General features: G+C 38.1%; 1 protein-coding gene across 1 annotated transcript in view; it reads right to left on the reverse strand.

Moving 5' to 3' along the window:
• The window catches only part of LOC136243989 (notchless protein homolog 1-like), a 59308-nt gene extending 35065 nt beyond the window's left edge, over nucleotides 1-24243 (reverse strand). The window contains exons 1-6 of the mRNA XM_066035521.1: nucleotides 24100-24243; nucleotides 21543-21633; nucleotides 21194-21239; nucleotides 20865-20944; nucleotides 11787-11863; nucleotides 10771-10868 (exon numbers count right to left, since the gene is read on the reverse strand). Coding sequence (XP_065891593.1) covers nucleotides 10771-10868; nucleotides 11787-11863; nucleotides 20865-20944; nucleotides 21194-21239; nucleotides 21543-21633; nucleotides 24100-24243 — 536 coding nt within the window. The remainder of the gene's footprint in view (nucleotides 1-10770; nucleotides 10869-11786; nucleotides 11864-20864; nucleotides 20945-21193; nucleotides 21240-21542; nucleotides 21634-24099) is intronic.
• Nucleotides 24244-24779: the final 536 nt, after the last annotated feature.

Here is a 24779-nt window from a genome sequence, read left to right on the forward strand (position 1 = left end):
GGTATAATGAGGGCCCTCACCCTGAATTTGACAAACCACCTAAGAAGGCAAAGGACATACGTGTTCCTAGAAGAGAACAACCTGCTGCATCCACTCCATGGCATGCTACTATGCCAGTTAGCAGCCTATCAGTTAGGTCCAAATTTAATAATGTGCCTTTGGAATTACCTCCCCCACCTAGTGACCTGTATTTTTATTAGTGCTGTGAACCTGCAGAGTTTACTAAAACCGGTTGGAAGGTGAATAATTGGATATTGACATAATGGTACTCGACAAGCCATGTTTAGTGACCATCAACATCCTGCCTTACAATAACAGTTATTACAATTGCATATTTACACATTCTTTGAGGTTAGGTTATGATGTTAACAGGGTAATTTATGATTTACCAAGTGGATGGGAAAAACTGGTTTAAAGGATTCTTAGCCAATAATTGGCTTGACCTAGACAATAACAGTTAATAACCAGTTTTTCCATACTGGTTGGCAACACTAATTTTTATATTCTGATTCACAGAGAAATGATTGAATTGAATAGTGTATAATTATAGCATTATAAAAATCACTAGATATAAAATCACATCAAAAATTTAACGTGGCGTGTACTTCAGCTGGCCACTCTTCATGCTTTGTAATGTTAAGTATCCAGGTCCTGATTTTGACGACACCAAATATTTGGCCAAGCAAAATTCACATTGGTGATCAGATGTCTATTCACAGCATCATGAAATGAGCCCAGCACTTCGTGAACTACATATCCTATTCAGCCAGTCTTCATCAGTCCAACATTTAACAGCCATAGCTTTACTGTCAAATGGGTTTGTTGATGACTCACTGGAACCACATCTCAACCACCAACAAAGGAAAGTGTGACTGTAAAGAATATAAACGATATTTTAAAATAAATTTTTAAGTGGTCATATCTTAAAGAGAGATCATTAGAATGGGCTGAATTTAGGTGTGATAAAGTTTAGTAGAGTCCATGTCTCTTCCAAATTTCACAAAAATCCAAGAGGGTCGAGATTTGGTATGGAATGACCTCTTGTAAGAAAGAGTGAAAACTCCGCACCTGAAAATAATTGGGTATTATGGCCATGTTTCTCTGAGTAACAAAGCACCACAAAGGCCATATGACTGTGTGATCTTTCAATAACCTGGATTAGTATGTCAGTTTACACACGTACAGAGTCTACAAGATCAGTAATGTACTACTGATTTCTAGGATAATTGCTAAGCTGGCAGGCATATCATAGTTTCACCATGGAAGGTATGTCATACCACGCAATGATGAATTACATCTGTTACTGACAGCAAGAGTATTATTTACTCTTGCTGACAGGGTTATAGAGAATATGATTAGTGGAGCAAAGTAAGTGACAGATGTAGAGATGTTGTTATGGTCCAATGATGCAGAGGTTAATTGCCACAATAAGAAACTGGAGTCATTTTACATTAAATTGTTGTCAAGTGACAACCTCATTGATAGGATCAGATAGGAAAAAATGTTACAATCTTCACCATCCAAAATACATGAAATGTTAACCATCATATTATAAAAACTGAAGACCATGTGAGTTAAGTACACAGATAAGCATGTTTTAAAACTGTGGACATGCTCCCGGTTTACTGACACGTTGGTTTTCTAAAAAAAAAAAAAAAACTGTATAATCCATGTGTGATTTTGTTTAATATTATTAGTACCCATGTCAGCAAAACGTTGTTACTAAATTTACTTGTGTGTGGGATAAAAAATCCTGTACATTAAAGTTGAGATATTGAAACTATTTTATATAATATGGGTAAAGCCACAAAAGACACTTTTGAGTGCTTTTACTACTTGGCTTTACCATGAAGAAATATCATAACAAGTAAAACCTTCCTTCATGTGATCCAACATTTTGGCTATTACTTATGAGTTTTAGGATGGTAATGGTCATTATTGAGTCAATAGTTAATACAGAATGATAGTGTACAACAGCCTGGCTTAGATGAAAATGCGAAGTAACCCTGTAAGACAAATATTTGTGGAGTAGTTTTGCTGGCGACAATGGCATATCTCAAAAGGAGCATGACATGTTGGGCTAAGTGAGTATTAGTATGGCATTTGCTGTTGCAAGACCAGCATGTTTTGAGCACCGGAGTTAGTTATAAAATATACAATATATAGACATGCACTAAAACACAAAATTAAAAGACAGGCAGAAATTATTATATAAAGATTCCTGAAAATAGAGATGCACTGATATAAATAATGGTATATTGTGATACTGATTGTTGCTAAAGATTCTGAAAAGGTTTCCTCTGTGACAGAAGCAAAACTTATTGATTATGTGCACTACCGATTATATATGCTTTATTTGCAGAACAACAACCATAATGTCAGATAAGAATCTTATACCCCTCTCTATACTTTAACTTTTTGGTCCACAAAATACAGACCTTCCAACTCACCCGCATTCCACGGGTGACACCCACATTTAGAGTCATTCACCTGCTCACACACATAAAATAAATGATCACCCGCACAAAAACATTTTTATTATCACACTCAAAACGTAGTCTCAGACTACCTTTTTCTTATGTGCGGTTTTTCACCCACGCACAAATGAAAAAGGCGATCTTGCTAACAAAACAGCATGAAATTCCCTGCAGTGATAGGAATCAACAAGTTGAGGACTCCAACCTATTTATTGGTATTGTAACATCATCAGAGATTAACAAAATATTGAAAAGTGAAGACATTACAGATCGAAATGTGAGGAAGTTTTATTTATCTGTACGACAGTTTTACACATCAGCTGTTTTGTATATTATAAAGTGCTTTCCTTTGAACAAAAATCTTGTCAAAGATAGTCAGTTTGTTGATTTTGAGGTCAAGGAACAAAGTGACCTTGTAATGGTTTGTACTTTCATAAAAGGGTACTCTAAAATTTTAAAGTTTACAAATACTGAATTGGATGATTTAAATAAAGAATATCTTGACTATCGAGCTTTGCCCAGAGATACAATACCACAGCCTGTTCGGGATAGTGCAATATGTTACGAGGTAGGTGAGGGCAACAAAAAGAAAACATACTATAGAATGGATACAATATGGAGTTCCTTATGTGAGATGAAAATTCCAGGAATGGATATTTTGAGATTCCACAAACTTGGAAAAGTTGCTAAAGTTGTTTTAACTATTCTACATTCAAATGCTAGAGAAGAACGTGTCTTTTCTGTTATACATAAAATCAAGCGTGATGACAGAGGAAAGCTACAACTACAAAGAACTCTTTCATCATTGGTGTACGTGAAAATAAATCAAAGGAAAAGCCATGCTATGAGTTTAATCCTTCACCACAATTACTCAAGTTAGCCAAGAAAGTAATTTCCCATTAAGTTAGCCAAGAAAGCAACTTCCCATTACAACAAAGAAGTGTGTGGACATTCATCAAAACACTAGCTACTTGGATTTTGTCATAAGCTATTCGGGTCTAAAGAATTTATAATAATATTTTCAATTGTGGGTTTTGAATTATGATGACGTGGGGGTTTGAATTTTATGGCACTCGACATCGCCTGGTGTTGTGAGTATTAAAAGCACCTCTGTAATCCATACATACTGACTGAAATAAATGGTGCTGCGCGCCCCAGTTATATCAATTATTGTCTGAAAAGTGAAGTATCCATTACGCTTCGTTGTCAGCTATGTACACAGCAGTACGAATCAAGAGCTGTTCGAAAAGCACCTCTGCAATCAAAATAGCCACTACAAAAAATACGGATGATTTCTGTTATGAAGGGAAGCCATCACGTGCTATTGCCAAATCAACACTTTTCGCTGTAAGATGAATGGGACACAAAGGAGGACACTGGTAAGTCCATGAAGAATGCAGTGTACGTACATGGCTTCAGTTGACTTGTGAAAATGTTCCACAAGTTTACAAACACACCCGGGAAACAAATCCGAGCTGTAGTCCCCTAGTAATACTCAGCTGGAGGGTATGGCCAGTACATCCGAAGTGAGTAAACTCCAAGCTATCCACAGCACTTGTAACATATCAGTGGTGATTTCAATAACTTTGGCGTCCAGTTTCCATTCAGTTATAAGATGGTGGTATAGCACTAACCCAAGCATATAATGAAAATTTGTAGGCCCTCATTACATAGCTGTGTGAAACGTTACAACTTTCCTAAGAGTTATGCTTAGTAATAATCTTGACTACAGTCATCACAGTGATTTTCAAGCCGCTATGTACGCGATGGCAGAGCAGTGATAGGCCATCGCCGCTTACTTCTAATTGATGTTTACAATGCGCTACGCATCCAACACCAACAAGACTTCACACACCAACAAGACTTCACACACCAGGTTAGTAAAAGCGTAGTAACAATTCTATGGATTCTTTTCCTTACAGGCCTGACAGATACAGCTGAACCCCTCTTCCTCAGGAAGGAAAAGCCACCATCACCCACCACGATAAAGATAACAAAATGGTGAATCCATAGATTTGTAATGTTAGTATTTATCTGTATTGCTATAGAATTTCACTGTATTTCATTCAACAGGTCGATAGAAACATCGATTTGAAGAATTTATTAAAACCACGAAAGCATGTGGAGCAACTTGTGCACGAATGAATCAGCATTATATGGCAGACTACAGTAAGCACTACATTTCATTCTACATGATACTATTATGAGTAAGGTGTGTAATGTGATACATGAAGCTGCAGCGTGAAGACGTGTGAGACTTATTTCTTGACAGTGCTCAATGTTGTTCAGTAAATTCTCGAACAATATGCTCTTCTTTCCTAGCTTCTTTCTCAACTCAGGCAATAACTAAAAGATGGCAAGTGCTAATGAGGAAATGCAGACACTAAAGCTGTAGTTGTTCTCACATCTGTGACAATGTATATGGCAGAATTACACCACAACGTAAACTTCTATTAATGGTCTTCAGTTCAGCTGGAATACAACCTCCTTGTGCTCTAAAAGAGGTAGAGCTTGTCAGTAGTGTGTGTATATAAAGTATATCATTGAGTATTAATCAACTTGACTGTCCTGCTACTATGTACTGAACTAAAATTCAAGAACCAGAAACTTGATTGTGGGGCTGGATGGGTTTATTGCCAGCCAATCTGGTGATGTTCTTTGCCAGTTATTTCTGTAAAGGTCAACAGATTGTTAGTAACCTGTAAAGGTGCTTTAACTATAATGGTTGTTATACAACACTCAGCCTGAGACCATCTTATACTGGCTTCCCTAACTTTGTGGTCCAAATTAATACTCACACAATTTTGCAAGTGTTTATAAACTATGTATAATAATTTAGATATACAGTCATCTGTAATGGTAATCATAATTCCACCTCACTCAAAGCAGTGTACACTTTCCATACAAAGGGTTGATCACGGCTGTACTTTATGGCAGATGCTTGGCACTAGTACTGTATCATATGTTGGATATACAAAGTTATGGGAGTATTCATCAGTAATGCATAGGAACTTAGCCTCTTCACAAACAAACTAGAGTTGGATGTAACCTTATGTACTTAAAGTAGGACAACTCATTCTTCTCAGCTTGGTCAGTAGTTACGGTGTTCGTCAGCAGTTTTCACAACATTTATCTGCTTTCTTTACAGGTGTTCACTGCATTCAACTTGGGTGGTGATGCCTGGCTACACAGGCAAACTACTACTAACTCCTCATGTGTACACTTGTCCCAAGATGCTTAGGTGGTAGTATTGCTCATCTCTCAGCAGTGTGACATCAAAATTCTTGTTTCATTTTGTATGTATCACATCAATTATTTATGAATATATGAACAATGTTGTGACTTGTAATACACAAATGGCGAAGTAAACCTGTAACAACTTTTAATTTTTCATGTGCACCCTCAGGGATTGTGTCATGCAGTTATGATGAAACCAGCCCCATATGACATGACCAATAATGAGATAAAGTAATTAGTTAAGTAAATCTTTGGTAAGGTTTCTAACTACTATATCTAAGGTTTCTAACTACTATATCTAAGGTTTCCAGTGCTATACATAACAACTGATAGTTTTAGTAGCTATGTTATCAGCAGTGTGGGAATCTGTAATCTCACAATTTGCAAGACAAAAACTCTTCATCTTCCATTCATCACTATGTGAGCAGTCACAGCCATATAGGAACGGCAATGGCACCCAGTCCACATATCCGTGGTCAATGAACAGCAGCTAGCATTACTCAACAAACCTGCAACGGACACCTTAACAGTTTTGTACTTGGCAGGTAACAATACTTGAGTAAAGTGGGCATGAAAAGAAGCCGTGTTGTACCTTGGATCCAGTGTCTGCAGCAGTTGAAGAAACGGAAAACTGTCAACTGTAGCCAATGGTTCCATGTTTTTGCACTCAGATTCCATCATCGACTCCTCACAATGCTTAAAATGCTGGCTACCTCAAGCGTAGTGACTTTTTGTGAAATACAGTGTTCCTTTTTCTTAGACTTGGATGTTGACGGAGACAGAGCTGACTTACTAATAAGCATGAACTCTTCATTGTAACTGTACTTAAGATGTAAGTTAGATTCGTATTTCCCAAGTAGGATAAAGTCTGTGAGCAAACCTAGTAGATCACTTCCCTCCTGTTCGCTATTTTCCCATTTTCATCACTTCTGAAACCAAAATAATGCCAAATTTTGCTAATTCCAGTAGAGAGCAGTACTAAGTTGGAAGCCATTTTACAAAACGTGGTTATAACACATGCACATGTGTTATCATATCACGACATAAGCTTTTTGTTAATCACAATCATGATATACATGATATAATCAATTAATTGATATTATCACACATCAATAGAGAGTAATGAGGTAGTGGCCTGTGGCCTATACAGACACGAAGAAAATATTTGATGATTTCACTAGTGAATCAGATGACAAGAAACTCCAAATGAAAGCTTTAATCTAGATTCCAAATATCTCCCTTAACGAAAGATTTGTAAAGTTTTTGGTAACCGATACACTACCACATGATGGTGTCACATTATTCGGAAAATCCCAACCAGACATCACTATTAACGAGGATACATGAAAGGTGACCAAGTCATGGGTGCTTCCATTAATCTTTGCCGATTTTTGTTTGATGAATGTACAGTAGTAAACAATCACCAGCAAGGCCACAGGTTACTAACTATTTAGTAACCCTACCACAGGTTTCTATTGGATTTAGTAACCTCAGACATCAAAGGAAATATTACGTAAAATTTTCAAAATGATGATATACTGTTATTTGTGATATAATGTTATTGCCATGCATGACTGCACAACCATGGCACCTAGTGTATCTTAGCTGGAAGGCACACTTTGTGTTGGGAGAAGGTTTGTGATGGATACAACATGGAACTACAATGCACACATTAAAACACTAGACATCATTACTAAGGTCACTTTCTTACTAGTTGCACTGACATGTGACCACACATACTTTTATGGCCAACTGTGACCCTCCAAATGGGAAATTTTAGGTTAGTGTATATAATAAGGTCAACTACATGTTCTCCAGTAAGTGCTGTTTAAACAATATTGTATTTCACTGTACTGTAACTACCTGTCATTCTAGCCAATGGTTTCTTGCCGGTGGATGATTGCCATAGGAGCAGTTGTAAAGTCATCACATCCCGACACAAGTAATTCTTCACTGATCACTTCCTAATATGGTAATAACCAATGTACCATCAGTACTTGAAGACATTTCACCAATAAACACAGATATGCATGAGAGATCATACAACATTTCTAGCCAGAGAACTACTACACAATAGTATGTTAAAAAATTGTAAATTTAAAAATGAAGTAGGGATCTATGCAACAAAAGGTAGTAAAACAAGAGATGAATGATGGTATTACAACATACTGTACCCCTACTTTGGCATTGAGTAAAATATAGCCAATGTGCCAAAGTAGGGACTTTTCACTGAGCTATGCTGTAATACCATCATTCATATATTGTTTCACTACTTTTTGTAGCATAGATCAATACTTCATTTTCAATTTACAATTTAAAAAAAAAAAACTAGTTTGTTTAGTTTTTGTTGTAGTACAGCTAGCTACAATATAACTACTGTTCTATTAGAATATCATACATGACTGTTGTATTAGAGTATATCAAGTCAGCCAAGAGGTGTGCAGCTAGCTAAACCAATAAGGGGTGAGGTCATTTTGTTTACTGCTAAGTAAACAGCTAGATTGTTAAGAGGTGTGGTCTCCGTACTCTATCACTAGTAGTCCACCTAGATCTTTAATTGATGGGCAGGTCATAAACCTATCGTGAACAGGATCCTAATCGCAGACTTGCACATACAGTGCATCTAGTCTTATAGTAGTGCCAGAACTGAAGCGCTTCTGAGGTCCAGCTCTGAAATTATCTCGGACATAATTCTGTGGTGTCTATATATGTTGCTGAAAGAAAGTGTTGATACGGAAAATTAACACCTCGATATGGTTACGTTGGATGAAGAAGACAAGCAGCTTGATTAAAGATAAAAGAAAAGACAAGGTGCAGAGGGCCTACACTCGTCGGAACCCCAAAAAGTTACATCCCACTGGTGAGTTTGTTATTGTGGCATAAAATAGTAGCTATGTGCTGCTTCATTTGGCCTCTAGCTTTGCAACTGTGGTCAGTGAGTCTAAAAGTTTTAGCAATTTTTAAAAGTTCTGTATCCGGCCACCTGTGGGCGTTTTGTTATGTTTAATGCTGTATTATATATTATATGGACTAGTACTATTCTGTAAAGGTGATTTTCGTTGCATGAAATTTCTCTAGGATGATTTTTAAAGGCGGAATTTTGGGCGGCATGCAAAATTTTCACCGCGATCCCTACTTAAACAGTACAATCGTACAGTTTGATACCTTCTGGTTTAGACAGTCTGTCATTAGCTGGTTCATATGGTCTAGTCCTTAACACATAGTCAGTGTTGAGACATAGTGCGTTCACCTGACAGGAGCTCACATGATCCAATTACTACTACATGTACACCACTAACCCAGTGACCATGTCCTGATAGTGTCCTACATAATATTCCCTATGGAAGGGGAAGTATGTCAAATCTGTAATGTGGGTATGGATAATTAATACATGCACACACACACACACACACACACACACACACACACACACACACGTACGCACACACGTAATCCACACACACACACACACACACACACACACACACACACACACACACACACACACACTCCACATGCATGCACTAGTACAACACACACACAAAACACATACACTACTATCCTATAGTGTGGAGTACATACACTACCATCCTATAGTGTGGAGTACGTACACTACTATCCTATAGTGTGGAGTACAAACATTACTATCCTATAGTGTGGAGTACATACACTACTATCCTATAGTGTGGAGTACATACACTACTATCCTATAGTGTGGAGTACATACACTACTATCCTATAGTGTGGAGTACATACACTACTATCCTATAGTGTGGAGTACATACACTACCATCCTATAGTGTGGAGTACGTACACTACTATCCTATAGTGTGGAGTACAAACATTACTATCCTATAGTGTGGAGTACATACACTACCATCCTATAGTGTGGAGTACGTACACTACTATCCTATAGTGTGGAGTACATACACTACCATCCTATAGTGTGGAGTACCTACACTACTATCCTATAGTGTGGAGTACATACACTACCATCCTATAGTGTGGAGTACGTACACTACTATCCTATAGTGTGGAGTACAAACATTACCATCCTATAGTGTGGAGTACGTACACTACTATCCTATAGTGTGGAGTACAAACATTACTATCCTATAGTGTGGAGTACGTACACTACTATCCTATAGTGTGGAGTACGTACACTACTATCCTATAGTGTGGAGTACATACACTACTATCCTATAGTGTGGAGTACATACACTACCATCCTATAGTGTGGAGTACATACACTACCATCCTATAGTGTGGAGTACATACACTACTATCCTATAGTGTGGAGTACATACATTACTATCCTATAGTGTGGAGTACATACACTACTATCCTATAGTGTGGAGTACATACACTACTATCCTATAGTGTGGAGTACATACACTACCATCCTATAGTGTGGAGTACATACACTACCATCCTATAGTGTGGAGTACATACACTACCATCCTATAGTGTGGAGTACATACACTACCATCCTATAGTGTGGAGTATATACACTACTATCCTATAGTGTGGAGTACATACACTACTATCCTATAGTGTGGAGTACATACACTACTATCCTATAGTGTGGAGTACATACACTACCATCCTATAGTGTGGAGTACATACACCACCATCCTATAGTGTGAAGTACATATACAAGATCCCTAACAGGAATTATGTACCATAAAATATTATGTAATTATCAATGCAAAATATAGTGCATATAAGCACAGGTGGTTATGATCGCAGTACACAAAGTGTTATAACTACCAACACAATTAATGATAAATGTACACAAGGACCAAAAGTTGAAAGCAAGCATAAAGCTTGTACAGCTTCTAGAAAAAAATGTTACAGTGGTTGTTACATGTAGACCTACATGTAGCTAATTGACTATACTTTCCATTGGCATTACAATAAAAGCTAATGGAGGTAAAAGCTAAGTCCACACTGATCATTTCCAATAGTTTGACTTCACATTTACAAGTCCCATACAATTCAGTCTCACAACTATATGCAGAACGTCTATATATGGTCTGTATATGAGCATACTTACTGATGCATTGGTCTCCATGACAACCATGTTATCCACTGTCTGTGGCCAGTTAGGAATTTCCCCAATTGTTTACCAGTTACTGAGTCCCATATACACACCTGTAGATTGTATGATAAACTGATAACAATTGTATCATGGTGTGTAGAAGAGAAATTTTCACAAGTATTGGATATGTCTCACACTGTGTAGTAGGGTATTAACATACTGTGTATAAATGTGTAGTATAGTGGAACCTCTCTTAATGGTCACCTGAGTTGGGTGGTCACCTCAGCAAAATGGCCATGTGACTGGTCCCGACTGATTCCTAAACAGTTTGTACAGAAATAGTTTGCATTAAGCGGTCACCTCTATAACACATATAACAGCCAGCTTTTGGAAGCACTTCATTATACAAAAAAGCCTCTCACAAAGCAGCCACAGCAAGTCATAACAGTGAGTAAACCAGTTACACTACTTTATACTTCTATAACATTTTATACTCACAATTGTGTTCTGTATAGATAAGCTTATAGCCACTCCATGGCTTTGTCTCTTCACACGATTCCAATTAAAGCTCACCCCACAATATGCTAATTTTTTGAATTTATCTCGGAATTTACAGTTGTGTAGTTACCAGGTAACTGTCTTTCCAGTATAAAAACCATAGCCTTTCCTTCACTGGCTTTGTAGTAAGGCAGCCTAGTGATAATGTCTCCATATAGTGGTTTCTCGCTCTTGTTGGTCATCCTTTCTGGTTTCTGCTAGCTACTTTGTTTATGCTTGTTATGTAGTAATGGATTGAAGAGTAGGCATGTGTGAGGATAGCTATAATCCCAGGAACCTTTGTATAAAGGTCAAACCTTGGTTTGTGGCCTATGGCTGCTTTATAGAGATATGATAGGCAACCACCTCTCTATAAAGACCAAATATCTCTGACCTGAAGGTGACCGCTTTAGACAGGTTCCACTGTAGTAGTAAGAGTATTATTAAGGGTGGTAGAGGGAAATGAGGTGGACAACTCCATACATTTCACTCACCTTGCCAGCTTTACATCCTGATGCAATCTTCTTCCCATCTGGTGACCAGGCAATACTGAGGATCCAATGGCAGTGAGCTACATGTATGTAGAGCAAGAGAGAAAGATAAGATACTACATCAACCTTTTAGTATGTACACTACAATAAGGTACCACTCAATTGTGTTAGCTATACAAGCACATTTCAACAACAATACGAACACCTAAAATGATACTTTTGATGTGACCATTGTAGGAATTAAATGTGAACCACAGTGCTTATATTTCAGCAGTTACTTATAAGCATAAGGACTCCACTGAGAAGATGGCATTCAGCCCTGGCACTGGGTAAAGAGTATGGGAGTTCACACTGATGCACAAACATGCCATAGGAGACGAGACAAAGTGTTAAGAGATCACAAGGACTGTGTTGATAATTAGAGTACGTCAACAATTGTAGTTTTTTGGTCTCACATACCAATGATCTCTCTCATGTTCTTGGTACGGTAGTACTGTATATCAGGGATCATGAAAATTTGGGCTTTTCTGGCCAAAAATATCACCCAAAAAACCAGCTTCACAATACATGTACCACCCTGGCACCTTGCCAATATTGGTAAGGTACAACCAAGCCCAAAAGTGCCTTCAGTAAGATCCTAAAGGCTTCCAATAAATTGTTACAAAATTGAAAAAAAAAATTTATTCAATGGAATTTTCTACTGATTAACTACCTGCCTACACTGTACCTGATACCTTCAGGCAAGCGTAACTCGATAACGGCTGAGGCTATGGGCTTGATTTTTTTTTTTTTTAATGTGCTATACACAGTTGTAACAACTAGTCTAATAAGAGTTGTACTGATAAGCCAATAATTAACTCTTTTACCATAATCAGTAGTGGACTGTGGCCAACAGATTATTAGCCTATTCAGCTTCAACAGGTGCAGTACCACTAGAGGGATGGTATCAAAGGCTCTGGCATGTACTTAGCTAAATTGTTTATGTTTTGTGGCATAACCACAAAGCCAACCCTGTACATGAATTCACTACAATGCAATAACCATATCATGTATTCATGCCTAACACTACAACATGTCACTGGATAGCATTTAGCTATTAGCATTTTTGCAACTATTATAGATAAATTTCTCAGTTATTTCTGAATTGTGACTAGTGACTTTGTATGGCGATTGCATGATTTTTAATGAACTTGCAGCAGCATAGCAGGCCATAGAATTAAAAATTTCTTTGATTTAGCTCCTTCGTCCATACAATACTTTTTGTCATGTTACAGATAGAGAGTGTGTTATTGTGGAGTTGAATTAATATACAACATAGTTTGTGGTCATGTACTGTCAGGGTGTACATATTGGTTTAGTGGAAAGTTTTATGGTGCCACTCGATCCTTTGATGTGGCATTGAATAATACATCAATACACGTAGTTGTTTATCATATGTTTATCATACAGTACGGAGAGTAACTGTCTATTAGGGATCATCATTGGTGGATCTAGGATTTTTGAAAGGGACTTTCTGGGAGGTGTAGCTATATATTTCCTCCATAAAGCCATTGCATTAATATAACATTAATATAGCTATGTGACTATTGTGCTAGTCCACCACTTAGACATCCTTATTTGTTCTTTAATCAAAGAAAGATAGTGGTTTTTCTTTGCTTTAAGTTCTCATTACGGTCTCTTCTCTTTCGTTTTCTAATTTTTAACTCTCACACAGAAACAAGTGCCTGAAAAAATAATTATCAAGTAAGCAGATGAGCTGCTGTGCATTTGATCTAGTTGGCCTCAGATATGAAAATGAAGACAATTTGTAAGTTATATTTATTATAAATGTTACTGTTATGATAAAGAGCTAATTGCAATAGAAGAATGGCTTATATACTCAGCCAGCATCACTTTTAAAAGTGAAATTCTGAAAGGGGGTTTCTGTTGAAACTACCGAAACCTTTCTAGATCCGCCACTGATCATGGAGGTTCAGATTTCTGGCAAACCAGCCTCACAATACCTTCATGATGTCTTGGCAGTATTGGTGAGGTATAAATAAGCCCAAAAGTGTCTTCAGAATGGCCAAAAATGTTTTAGATCAGTTGCTATTAGCAGAATTTATTATAGACTGAATAACTGCCTGATGCATTTAGACAAGTGTAACTTGACAACCTGACAACCTTTAATGCTACAGGCTTGATTTCTTTGCTGTTAGATGTCACTTCAGCCCTACTGGTGCCTTTTGGGTTACCACAGTACATATGTGACCGGATTTCACATAACAAGGCTTCCACACACACAAAATCAAACTTACGTTTTTGCCAGAAATGGATTGCTGGCCTAATACACTATCACATTCCACACTGTACTTCCTTCAGGACTGGCAAGTCTGGTTTCTGTGGCAGCTTTCTTCCGACCCTGTCAAAGCCACGAGTGGGAGATTGGCGCCATTGAATGGCCATGGCTTTGTGATAATGGTGTGTAGTGAGCTGGGACTTCACAGAGAGCTCACCAATAGTGTTCTCGGTCAATTTGGAGTGATTTGAGGGCCATGGAGAGCCCAAACTTGGCCTCTGGATTCCAATCGTCTTCTTACTCCATTTTATACCCGTATATTAAGACCACCATCCACCCCCACCCTCCCACCCTATTACTATCACCTGTGATATTATTACTCACTCGAGAAAAGCTGCCCAAAACAGGGCTAATTTTGGGCATCAGAAATGTATACACCCACTCAGTGATAGCTAGTAAATAGATGCATACTTGGTGCAAATTTTGTTTGCACAGCTGTAGGCACTGGGAAGTTATTACACAATGATTACTTAAAATCGCCATATCTCCTAACGAAGTTTTGTGTGTCGAAGCCGGGTTTTGTCAAATTCAGTCACATATAATGCATGAATCATGGACCTACCTTTGTCCTCCTTTGTGTCCCATTTCTTTTCACCGAGTGTACAAGGTGTCGATTCTTGGTAGCACATATGGCTTCCTCTCTGTTGACTATCACATTTGTAACAAAAATCATCAACATTTTCTGTAGTGATTGAAGAGATGTTTCTCGTAGTCATCTGTAATGCTGTGTAACTAGCTGAACAACACGTACATGTGTGGGTTTAATAGAGGAATAGAATAAAGGTGACCACTGGTTAATTGAATTGTCAAACTGCATATTAATCTTAACAAATAGAAGGAAAAGTTAAGAATTTTCAAGTTGGACTATGGATGAAAAAACGTAGTGAAACAAGGAAAAGTGCTGAAACAAGGAAGGTTGTCTATACCTGCTGATATACTAGTGGACATTAAAGCCCTAAACTTCAGTCTATACCCATGACTTAATTAGGGATTAAATGTCCACTGCAGGTATAGGCAACCTTCACCACTTTTAGCTATTCCTTTGTTTCACTACTTTTTTGCTTTGATGAGTTTGATCCCTATAAAATTCCTACTACTTGTTTACTTTTTCATAACATAATGAGCCCACGCATACCACATTAAAAGAGAGAATGGCATCAGGCACACCATAGTAAAGTAATTTTACATCAGAACGGGTACCCCAACAAACAATTATGTAACGGAAAGAGAGGTGACCATCATGCTCTGTTTTCAGCTATGCTCCACCCATTACACAGCACTACAAACAAAGAACAGTATGAGAAATGTCTCTGCAATCAATCCAGTTACCATGGAAAATATGGGCAATAAGCATAATAGCCAACACAGCCACATCACACTATCATAAATCAATACCTGCATTGTCAGTGAAAAGAACTAGGACACAAAGGAGGACAAAGGCAAGTCCATGATGCATGTATTGTATGTACTGCGGTTGACATGGCAAAAAGACACATCTCGGGATGAAGCAATGCCGAACAATGAAGAAATCAAGCCCATAGTCTTATCCATTGTCAAGTTATGCTTGGCTAGAGGCATCAGTTAGTTAGTTAGTTAGTCAGTTGGCATAAAATTATAGCGAATAGAAGCTTTATTAAAATTCCGTAGAAAAGGGTTTGGGGCTAGTCTGATTACATTTTTGGGCTTAGCTGTGACTAACCAATGCTGCCAAGCTGTCATGACAGGAAATTGAGGCTGGTTTTAGGGTGATATTTTTGGCTGGAAAGAAAATCCCAGTTCTGTATGATTACAATGCCACAAAACTGCTTTATAGTCATGTGTTTAAAATAAAATAATGAGCTCACTTATGTTGTTTACGTTTAAATGTCATGGACTTCAATATGAATTCAGCAATTAACCATGGTTTTTTGTGTGATATAGGAAAGGTCATTCAACAACAGTTGCAGTGATATGGATGAGTTTAATGCGTTGCTCTCATCTTATGATCTAGATGGAGCTGCCAAAAGTTGTGTACTTGTTGAATATTTTCATTTAACTCATTTCAAAGAGTTTCAAAGTCGCATAATTGATGCTGTCTTAGAAAAAACAGACTAGTTGGTTATTCAACCCACTGGCAGTGGTAAAAACCTGTGTTAGCAATTTCCAGCTGTTTATACAAAGCAATCGACACTTTTAATTACGCCAACCATTAGTCTGATGCAAGAACAGACACACAAGTTGGAAAACTTGGGTTGTTTACTTGGGATCAGCTCAAGTAGATCCCAATGCTGAAAAGAAGGTATTCAGTGCTGATTTGAGTGCAGCAGTGGTTTTTGTGAGCCCAGAATGGTTGCTTAGTGACAAAGACAACCATGTAAAGGTTCAGGCACTAAATGCAAACAATCAATTGGGTCCAGTAGCCATACACGAAGCGCATCTCGTCTATGATTGGCAAGACTTCAGACAAACATACAGAAAATTGAAGACTTGCATGCATTTTTTCCCAATGTTCCTCTAGTGGCTCTCTCTGCTACTGTTGTTCCTCAAGTAGAGGCAAAATTGAGGTCTTTTATGCACGATCCTTTAATTGAGAGAAGCTCAGTGAATCGTACGAACATTTATTTGGCTGCTAGAGTGTGAAATTCTACAAGGTCAGATGGCTCAAAACAATCCGTTTCATTAGACTCCAGAGATTTCAGCAATTTTGCAGATCTCATAACAGATTTGATTAAGGGGCAATGTAGTATTACTTGCCTGTCACGTAGGACCTATTGTTTTAGCTTTGAGGGAGAGGGATGTGCTGGCTATTGGATATTATGGCAAAATGAAAGAATCAGAGAAGAGAGAAGCCTACATCAAATGGAAAGGTGGAGATATCCAGGTGATTGTTGCCACACATGCATTTGGGCTTGGTATAAATAAGAGTAATGTAAGGTTTGTCATACGGAATGGTTTGCCTCCATCTATCAGTGCATGGGCACAGGGGTTTGGGAGAGCAGGAAGGGATGGTAAACAGTCTTATGCGTACATTTTCTATAATGATAATGACATACAGCATGTTGGGTACTGGGCTAGAGACATGGCAAGGCAGCATCGTCCTAGTGACATTGATGATGCTGCACAATAAGAAAATTGCTTCTTCAGTTATTTGGAGAAGAACTGTCTGACATTACTTACCCCAAGTAATGTTGTGATATCTGTGATCAAACCATAGGTTTGCTCACAGACAGAAAACCAGAATTAGCCTTACTTATACAAGTTATTGATGAATTGAAAAGTTTAGGTGAGGTGAAAATTACTGCATGGCTGAGGAGTGGAAATGTTGCTTGGATGCAAAATATTGTCAAGGTAAATCCTTCAGCATATGGGAAGAGTCTTCATGGACTATCTAAGGAATGGTGGAGGTGCTTTATTCATCAGTGTGCTGCAGAAGGGTATATTCTATGTGCAATTAAATTAGCTACTTTTGGATCTGCAACTACACCCATTCAAGGAGCATATGCAAAATTAGAACCACCATGTAAAGGAAGAAATGCATTGACCAGTCAAGAAGCAGTATTTCTTCCACAGTTGAACATGCCTAATGAAAAATTGCAGACATCTGTATCTCTAAGACAGCAGAGCACAAGAACAGGAAAAGGAAAACATATGCTTCCAATTCTCAAGCCCCTACCATGTTCCAGTGAAAATTGGGTGCCTTTGCAAACCAAGGAAAGGTACCAATATCCAGGATGGCATGATGAAAACACTGCTGGAAACGTATTGTACTTTGCTGAAAATATTGAATCTTTGCCCCATTACAGTGGTCCACATTTTTTGTGGTCAGACATTCAGCTATGTAAGAGCAGTACAACTAAAAATTGCAGAAATCAGAACATCTGCACTATTGGCTCTCGTGGTGCAGTGGGGTCAGAAGATGTGGTCAATGCAACCATGTTTTGCCACAATCATTCATACTGGACTACTGGACTGGAATACTGGAATGGACTACTGGACTGATATTTTTTTTGGCTTTACACATTTTTAAGGTGGGGTTACTGTACATTTGGGTGGCTTGTAACAACATTTCAGCACTGAGTGGTGAATATGATACTTAAAAGTAGCTGTGATAAGTCAAATGGGTTCAATTAAATGTATTCTATCCACTGCTTGACAGTATCCGCTCTACAGTATAGCAGATACTGACATGTAGGTATACCCAGAAATGTTCCTCTCGCTCATAGAGGCACACGTGATTATTGTGATACAACTTTCTATAACATATGCATATTGTGAATTGGTGACTAGTCACTGGAGTCCATGATATGTAATTGTGCAATGGGACACATTAAATTAACCAACGTACTTTTATAACTTGTATGTACTGTGTGCCGTACTGTATGCCATTGTGCTATGACAATGCAATTTTCTACTCCTATTAACAGCTGAATGACATTGTAATAGAATTAAGGGGGCAAGCAACTATGTCCTATGGCTTCCATCAATAAAATTATGTGTTTTATATGAAGCTGTAAGACCAACACAGATACTGTTCTCCACCTGATGAGTAACACATGTTGTAGTTGAGACATTGAACTTCTGTTTAGTGCAAATCTGACTGAAATCCTTTGAAGTATATACAAATTATGGCATGGTTACAAAACACTGTAATTTTAACACTAAAATTGATTCTCCTCCATCAGCTAATTGTGAAAGTCCCCAAAAATTCTTGTAGTGGCTTGTAATAACATTATCTTTAAAGTACGGAAATAGATTTTTAGGAATGACTACTATGGCTTCAAAAGAGAAGATTACTAAAACTGTGAGACTAGATTTATAATTTGTAGAATTCTTTAGGCATAAAATACTAAACTGAGTTTTAAAGTCAGTACTTCTAACTGGAGATGGTGATTTTTAATTACCACAAACACATCTGATACAAAAGGGAGTGGAAAGCAAGCACAGATCAATGAAAACCAAGATTTTGCATGTGAAGCCATAGGAATTAGTAGCGTGCCCCATTTACAGAATACAATTTCATTCCGGTAATGAAATATAACCAGTTATGTCATGGGATCTAGTTTGTGTGTTCACACACACCATTATGTTACTGTATAGCAGATATACTGACATGTGTGTATGTCCAAAAATGTTTCTTTCACTGTTAGGCACACGTGATCATTGTGATACAACTATCTATATCAGTAGATACTGTCAAGCAGTGATTAGAATCAATTTAATTGAATCCATTTGACTTATCACAGTTACACTGTACTTTTTAGTATCATATTCACCACTCAAGGATGAAATGTTGTCACCAGTCACCCAAATGCACAGTAATCCCACCCTTAAAAGTGTGTAAAACTTTAAAATATGTCAGTCCAGTAGTCCAGTCCAGTAGTCCAGTCCAGTAGTCCAGTCCAGTAGTCCAGTCCAGTAGTCCAGTCCAGTAGTCCAGTCCAGTGATTAGACACTACCCAGCCACTAGAGTAGTCCATGAGTGGGCAGTTGAACATGACAGATTAATGGTCTAAAGTAATCACTATTGTAATTGCTTGTGGTGACACATTACAGATGTCTCAGAGGTGGGACTTGGGGCTGTCCTGTCAACAACCTATAATGATGTTGTTGAGTATGCACAAAGCTACAAAATAGTGTCTGGCAATGATATGGGCCACCATGAAAATTAGGTATTACCTGACCATTTGCACATTACAAATACTTGGGTCATCAAAGTCTAGCAGGGCTTGATCACAATGTCTGCCCTTAGAACTTCATGTATATAACTTCCAAATATTGTTCATCCTACTGGCAGACCAAACCAATAAACCGATTCCCTGTCCAAATGGCCTAATGCTTTAGCGACGTTTTAGAGGTATCACATGCTTTTGGTAGTGAATACAACCTTCCCCACCTTGTTGCACAGAGTGGTTAAGTCCCTTCAACCAATACAAACAATGACGATTGTAGCTGACTACACTAGTCCATCTTTTGTGGTCACAAAGTCAAGTCTTCCACTACTCAACAATAGTCAGTTATTGATTGTGGAACAGGAAGAACACTCACAGCTCCTACTGCTCATGTAACTACATACCAAACATGTCACTACTGAACTGTCTTCCTTATGAGATCCTGTTTAACTGTCAGTGGCTACCTAACCATTACTGATCTATCAGTCTGACTACAATGAGGAGCTGAGGAGAAACTCCTTCTAGTAAAATGAGATAGTACATGCCACGTGTCAGATCAGCAGGAACACTCATAATTATAAAAGAGAAAGAGTATACCCAGCTAGCCCCAGGACAACAAGTCCTTCTATGCACAATAGACTGGACCTTGGATGGCTATAGAAATGAAAAGGCTGTCAACTGCACTACTGAGTATAGACACTGCCAAATGCTAAGTCCACATCAAAAGAATACACCCCGAACAGTACCTACACAGAATACCATGGTGGAACAAGACTGTAGAACTCTCCTGTTTACTTATGAGTGAGCTCAGACACAGTCAACTCATTCTACATTAGACATCATCTCCTCCGCAACTAGACCACATCATGTGACTACTGGACAAGTTGTTAAGACAGTTCAGAGACTTGGCAGGACACTGAAGACTCATAAGAGACATGTGATAACTGAACTGTTTGTATATACTATTGCACATTAATGATTTGTATTATACAGTTATGGAGACTATTATATGATTGTATCCTTGTTATACACAGTGTCTACTATGTGATCTGTATCTTCAACACATGTACACAGTACACACTATACTATACACACCTTTACAAACATGATGAGGAGTCTCAGTACTGGTATCCCATAATCTAACAGTACAATCACCTGATCCACTAGCTAGATCCCTGTACAACATAATGATAAGATATATGAAGGAACACACACACACACACACTCACACACACACACACACACACACACACACACACACACACACACACACACACAAACTTGTACTTTACAGCAATTGGTTCAAAAGAACCCAATTGTAATACTGAGGATAGAGCTGGACTGTAATTACAATCACTAACATGCTAGTACACACATCTACATAAACTTCCGACATTTCATAAGGTCTTTAAACACACACTCACCTTCCATCAGGACTAAATGATACTGCTATGACAGCCTCACTGTGACCTGTGTGTAACAACAGGAACATAGTAATCACTATCAATATGAAGTGCTCTTTAGCATACAAGTTCATAGTATGAACTTTTAGCTGTAGTAATAGTCTAACAGGAATACCTCTGAGACTCCCCACAAAATGTGGACATGTTTACAACTAAACACACGACATGATAACCCCAGTCCAGCATAAACACACTTCACTGATTATAATAAGTAACCTGTACATCTACATACACACAGACAGACATACCTGGTATACTAGTGGTACATCTCGTCACTGTTTGAACCTTAAACCTGGCCTGTGGCTGGTACTGTATTTCTCATCTTTTAACTGTTCCAGTGTCTCCTTCAGGCTCTTGTCTATGCGATGATCACCAACAAAAAATTCATAAGAGATCTTATCCTGTGAAATAACAAATTGAACTACAATAACAGCAACCAAGTTTGCTGAGTCTGGCAAATACAGACACACAGCATATGGGCAATTCCATGAAAATGTCAATCAAGATCTTAAAATTTAAAAGTGTATTTGGAGTAAATCCTACTGTGCCATTTTAAAGCTAGATACACGATGTTCCCTATTATACTGTTTATAGCCAAATATGGTCAACAGACAACAACATATGGTTCCTTCTTTAATAAGCAATGACATCACACTTTACTGGCAATCCACTAGACTGAGTCTTTTTGTGACACCTCATGAAAGGTGTATGGTTGATGGGATTAGAGTGACAGGGAAGAGGACAATGTGAGAAATGTTTGATCTGACCAATCACGTTACTAACAGTGACGTACTAGCCACTAGGACTGTGTAAACTTCGTCAAGTTCTCCAAAATCGACTGCAATCAGATTTTCTATATAGACAAAGGTGGTGATGGCTTCACTGTATACAGTACATAGAGTTTGTTGTATTTCAAGCCTTTGGGGCAGGCTTAAGTATTTCCAACAAAATAGAAACAGGCTTTCAACTTTGCTAGTATTCCATTCGAAGATGTCAGGCATCAAATCAGAAGGGAAATTCACAATCGTACTGTCAGTTGAGTTCCCTTGAGAGATAACCAGACAATAACATTAAGTAAACAGATGCACAGAAAAACATGGTAATGGCTAAAGTCAGAAATCTGGATGGTAGAATGGCTTAGAGAAGGAGAGAATGCTCTGTATGACATTAACCCATTAAACAAGTACATAAAAATTTGGAGCTTTCAACTAGAGTAGGGAATACAGCACTTCAACAAAAAGTACTGAAACAAGCTGGAGTGGTGCACAATATTAAATCACAGTAAAACAATAAGAAGTATTATATCCCTACTGTGCATTTCCATTATGTTATCTTGGGCACAGTAGGGACTTCTTATATTTTTACTGTGATTTAATATTGTGCACTACTCCAGCTTGTTTCAGTACTTTTAACCAGGTGCACGCCTATAGGCCTTCGGCCATCTGTGAGCGCGTACCTGGTTTACTGAAATTGTTTTTGTAAAAGTGTGTGTGTGGGCGCACGCGTGTGTGTGTACCTACATATCTACCTATCTATGTTTGTCCGTATGCACCCACATGAGCAAAATCGTTAAATAGTAAAAGCAGGAAGTAAAGCGAAATGAAGTCTGCATTAACTTACACACAGGTAAACTTTGCTCTGAGGTGGTTTCTTTTCAGCAGTCTGAAATACAGGTGTGGTGACTCTCCTCAGACTTTGTGAATCACGGGTTTTACAGGCGTTTAACAATCGAGAAACAACAGTGCAGGCCTCGTAGACTACCAGGAATAGCCTATTCCTTTGAGTTGGAAAGGGGGCTCATCCCCAACGTACGCGAACAAAAATGAAGAGTAGCTTTGAGGTTTTGTCGAAAGAATTTGTGGGGAAAAACACTATAGTCAAACTATAAAACAGTTTAGAAGATACTTCTGTGCATATGTTGTTAAAAGTGGTTTGTTTAACAAGCGCTTCCTTAGCAGTGCATAGCAATGCAATTGAAGAATTACAAAAATTTCATGAATTATGAAATCCGAGAATCAACTTTAAGTAATAGTATATACATTATGTGTGTTGTTATGTTTGTTTATCACTGTGAGTTATTTACCTTTAGAATTAATTATGTGTTGTTGCACAACATAATAAAATAGTACTACATATTTGGTTAATTTCAGATGAGTTAGCTAGCTGCATGGCACCTGGTAGTTGAAAATCCATTTTTTTGTGTACTTGAAGCTATGCAAGACTGAATTAAATATGATGACAGTGTGGGAACCCATAAATGCAGACACATTCATTAGAGATGTACCGATTCAACTTTTCTGAGCTTTACCGATACCAATCCAATCTAGGAAATTTATTACCGATCTATCGATATTGTACTGATCTGATATCAGTTATCTAATATGGTGACTGATCTTGTACCAGTAGTTCTTTAATAGCATTTTATAATTTCAGACTAAGCTAATTGGTCAATTGTTAGCTGAATGATGATCACAGCATTGTTACAAGAGTCAATACCAATGGCGGTGTGGCCTCAATTACACCACCAAGACAATCAGCAGTGACAGCATCCACAGATTTTAATACATGCTCCTACCAACACTGTTAAGCAGCTGTTTGTCTCAGAGATTCTAATAGTTTAGTGTATTTGATATGGTGTAGCACTATTCATTATTTTCTGCCAAGGACCTCTGGTAAGTTCAAGGGTAAGTTTTCAGTATTTAAAACAGCTAACTCGCGCGTATTTATATAGCTTCTCGTGGAGTGGGTTATTCAAGCCCCATGCACTTTTGGGTGTCCATGTGAAAATGGTGTTATATTATGGGTTTCGATATTCCATTAGAACTTCTAAGTGTGATCAAGGTCACAGGATTAAACTTGCCAAGTACCCGTGTAGTACTATTTCCTGTCATAGGCCTAGCGCCTTTCCCACGTTGCCTGCTGTCTCGAGAGTACACACATGTAACACTACAATACCTGTATTTCATGTTCTCGACGTCTGCTAAATCAGCGCACTGCCCAGCTGTCTTCATCGCGTCCGAAATCGCACATTGTAGCATCACGTGGATTCTTACATCACATGATCACAAAGCAGACGCACGCCCATGAGGATAGCTCTCAGAGACTCAGACATAACGAATATTTATTACTGTGCAGAAATCAAAAGAGATTATAACGCACAGGTATTAATCATATTACAAAATTGATCAAGTGTAGGGGAGTTAATTACAATGGGGGGGAGGGGGATGGAGCGGGTTCCATGACTTAACAGTGGAGGGGGGAAAGGAACAATTTATATGCCAGTTTATAATTGGGTAAAGTATTCTCTTCTTGAATCGCGTTGATTGGGGATCAATGAGTTGGAGGGATGTGTAAATTTCTATTGATTATTTTATACATAATAATGAGTTTGGCTATGTTCCTTCTGGTTTGGAAGCTCTGTAGATCTAAAGACTCTAACATGTTGGTCACACTGGAGTATGGAGAAAATTTGTTGAAGCAGAATCTGGCTGCACGTCTTTGTACAGCTTCTAGTCCCTGAATGTTAACATTAGTGTGGGGGGCCTAT

The sequence above is a fragment of the Dysidea avara genome, chromosome 14 (assembly GCF_963678975.1).
Source record: "Dysidea avara chromosome 14, odDysAvar1.4, whole genome shotgun sequence".
Classification (NCBI taxonomy): Eukaryota; Metazoa; Porifera; class Demospongiae; order Dictyoceratida; family Dysideidae; genus Dysidea; species Dysidea avara.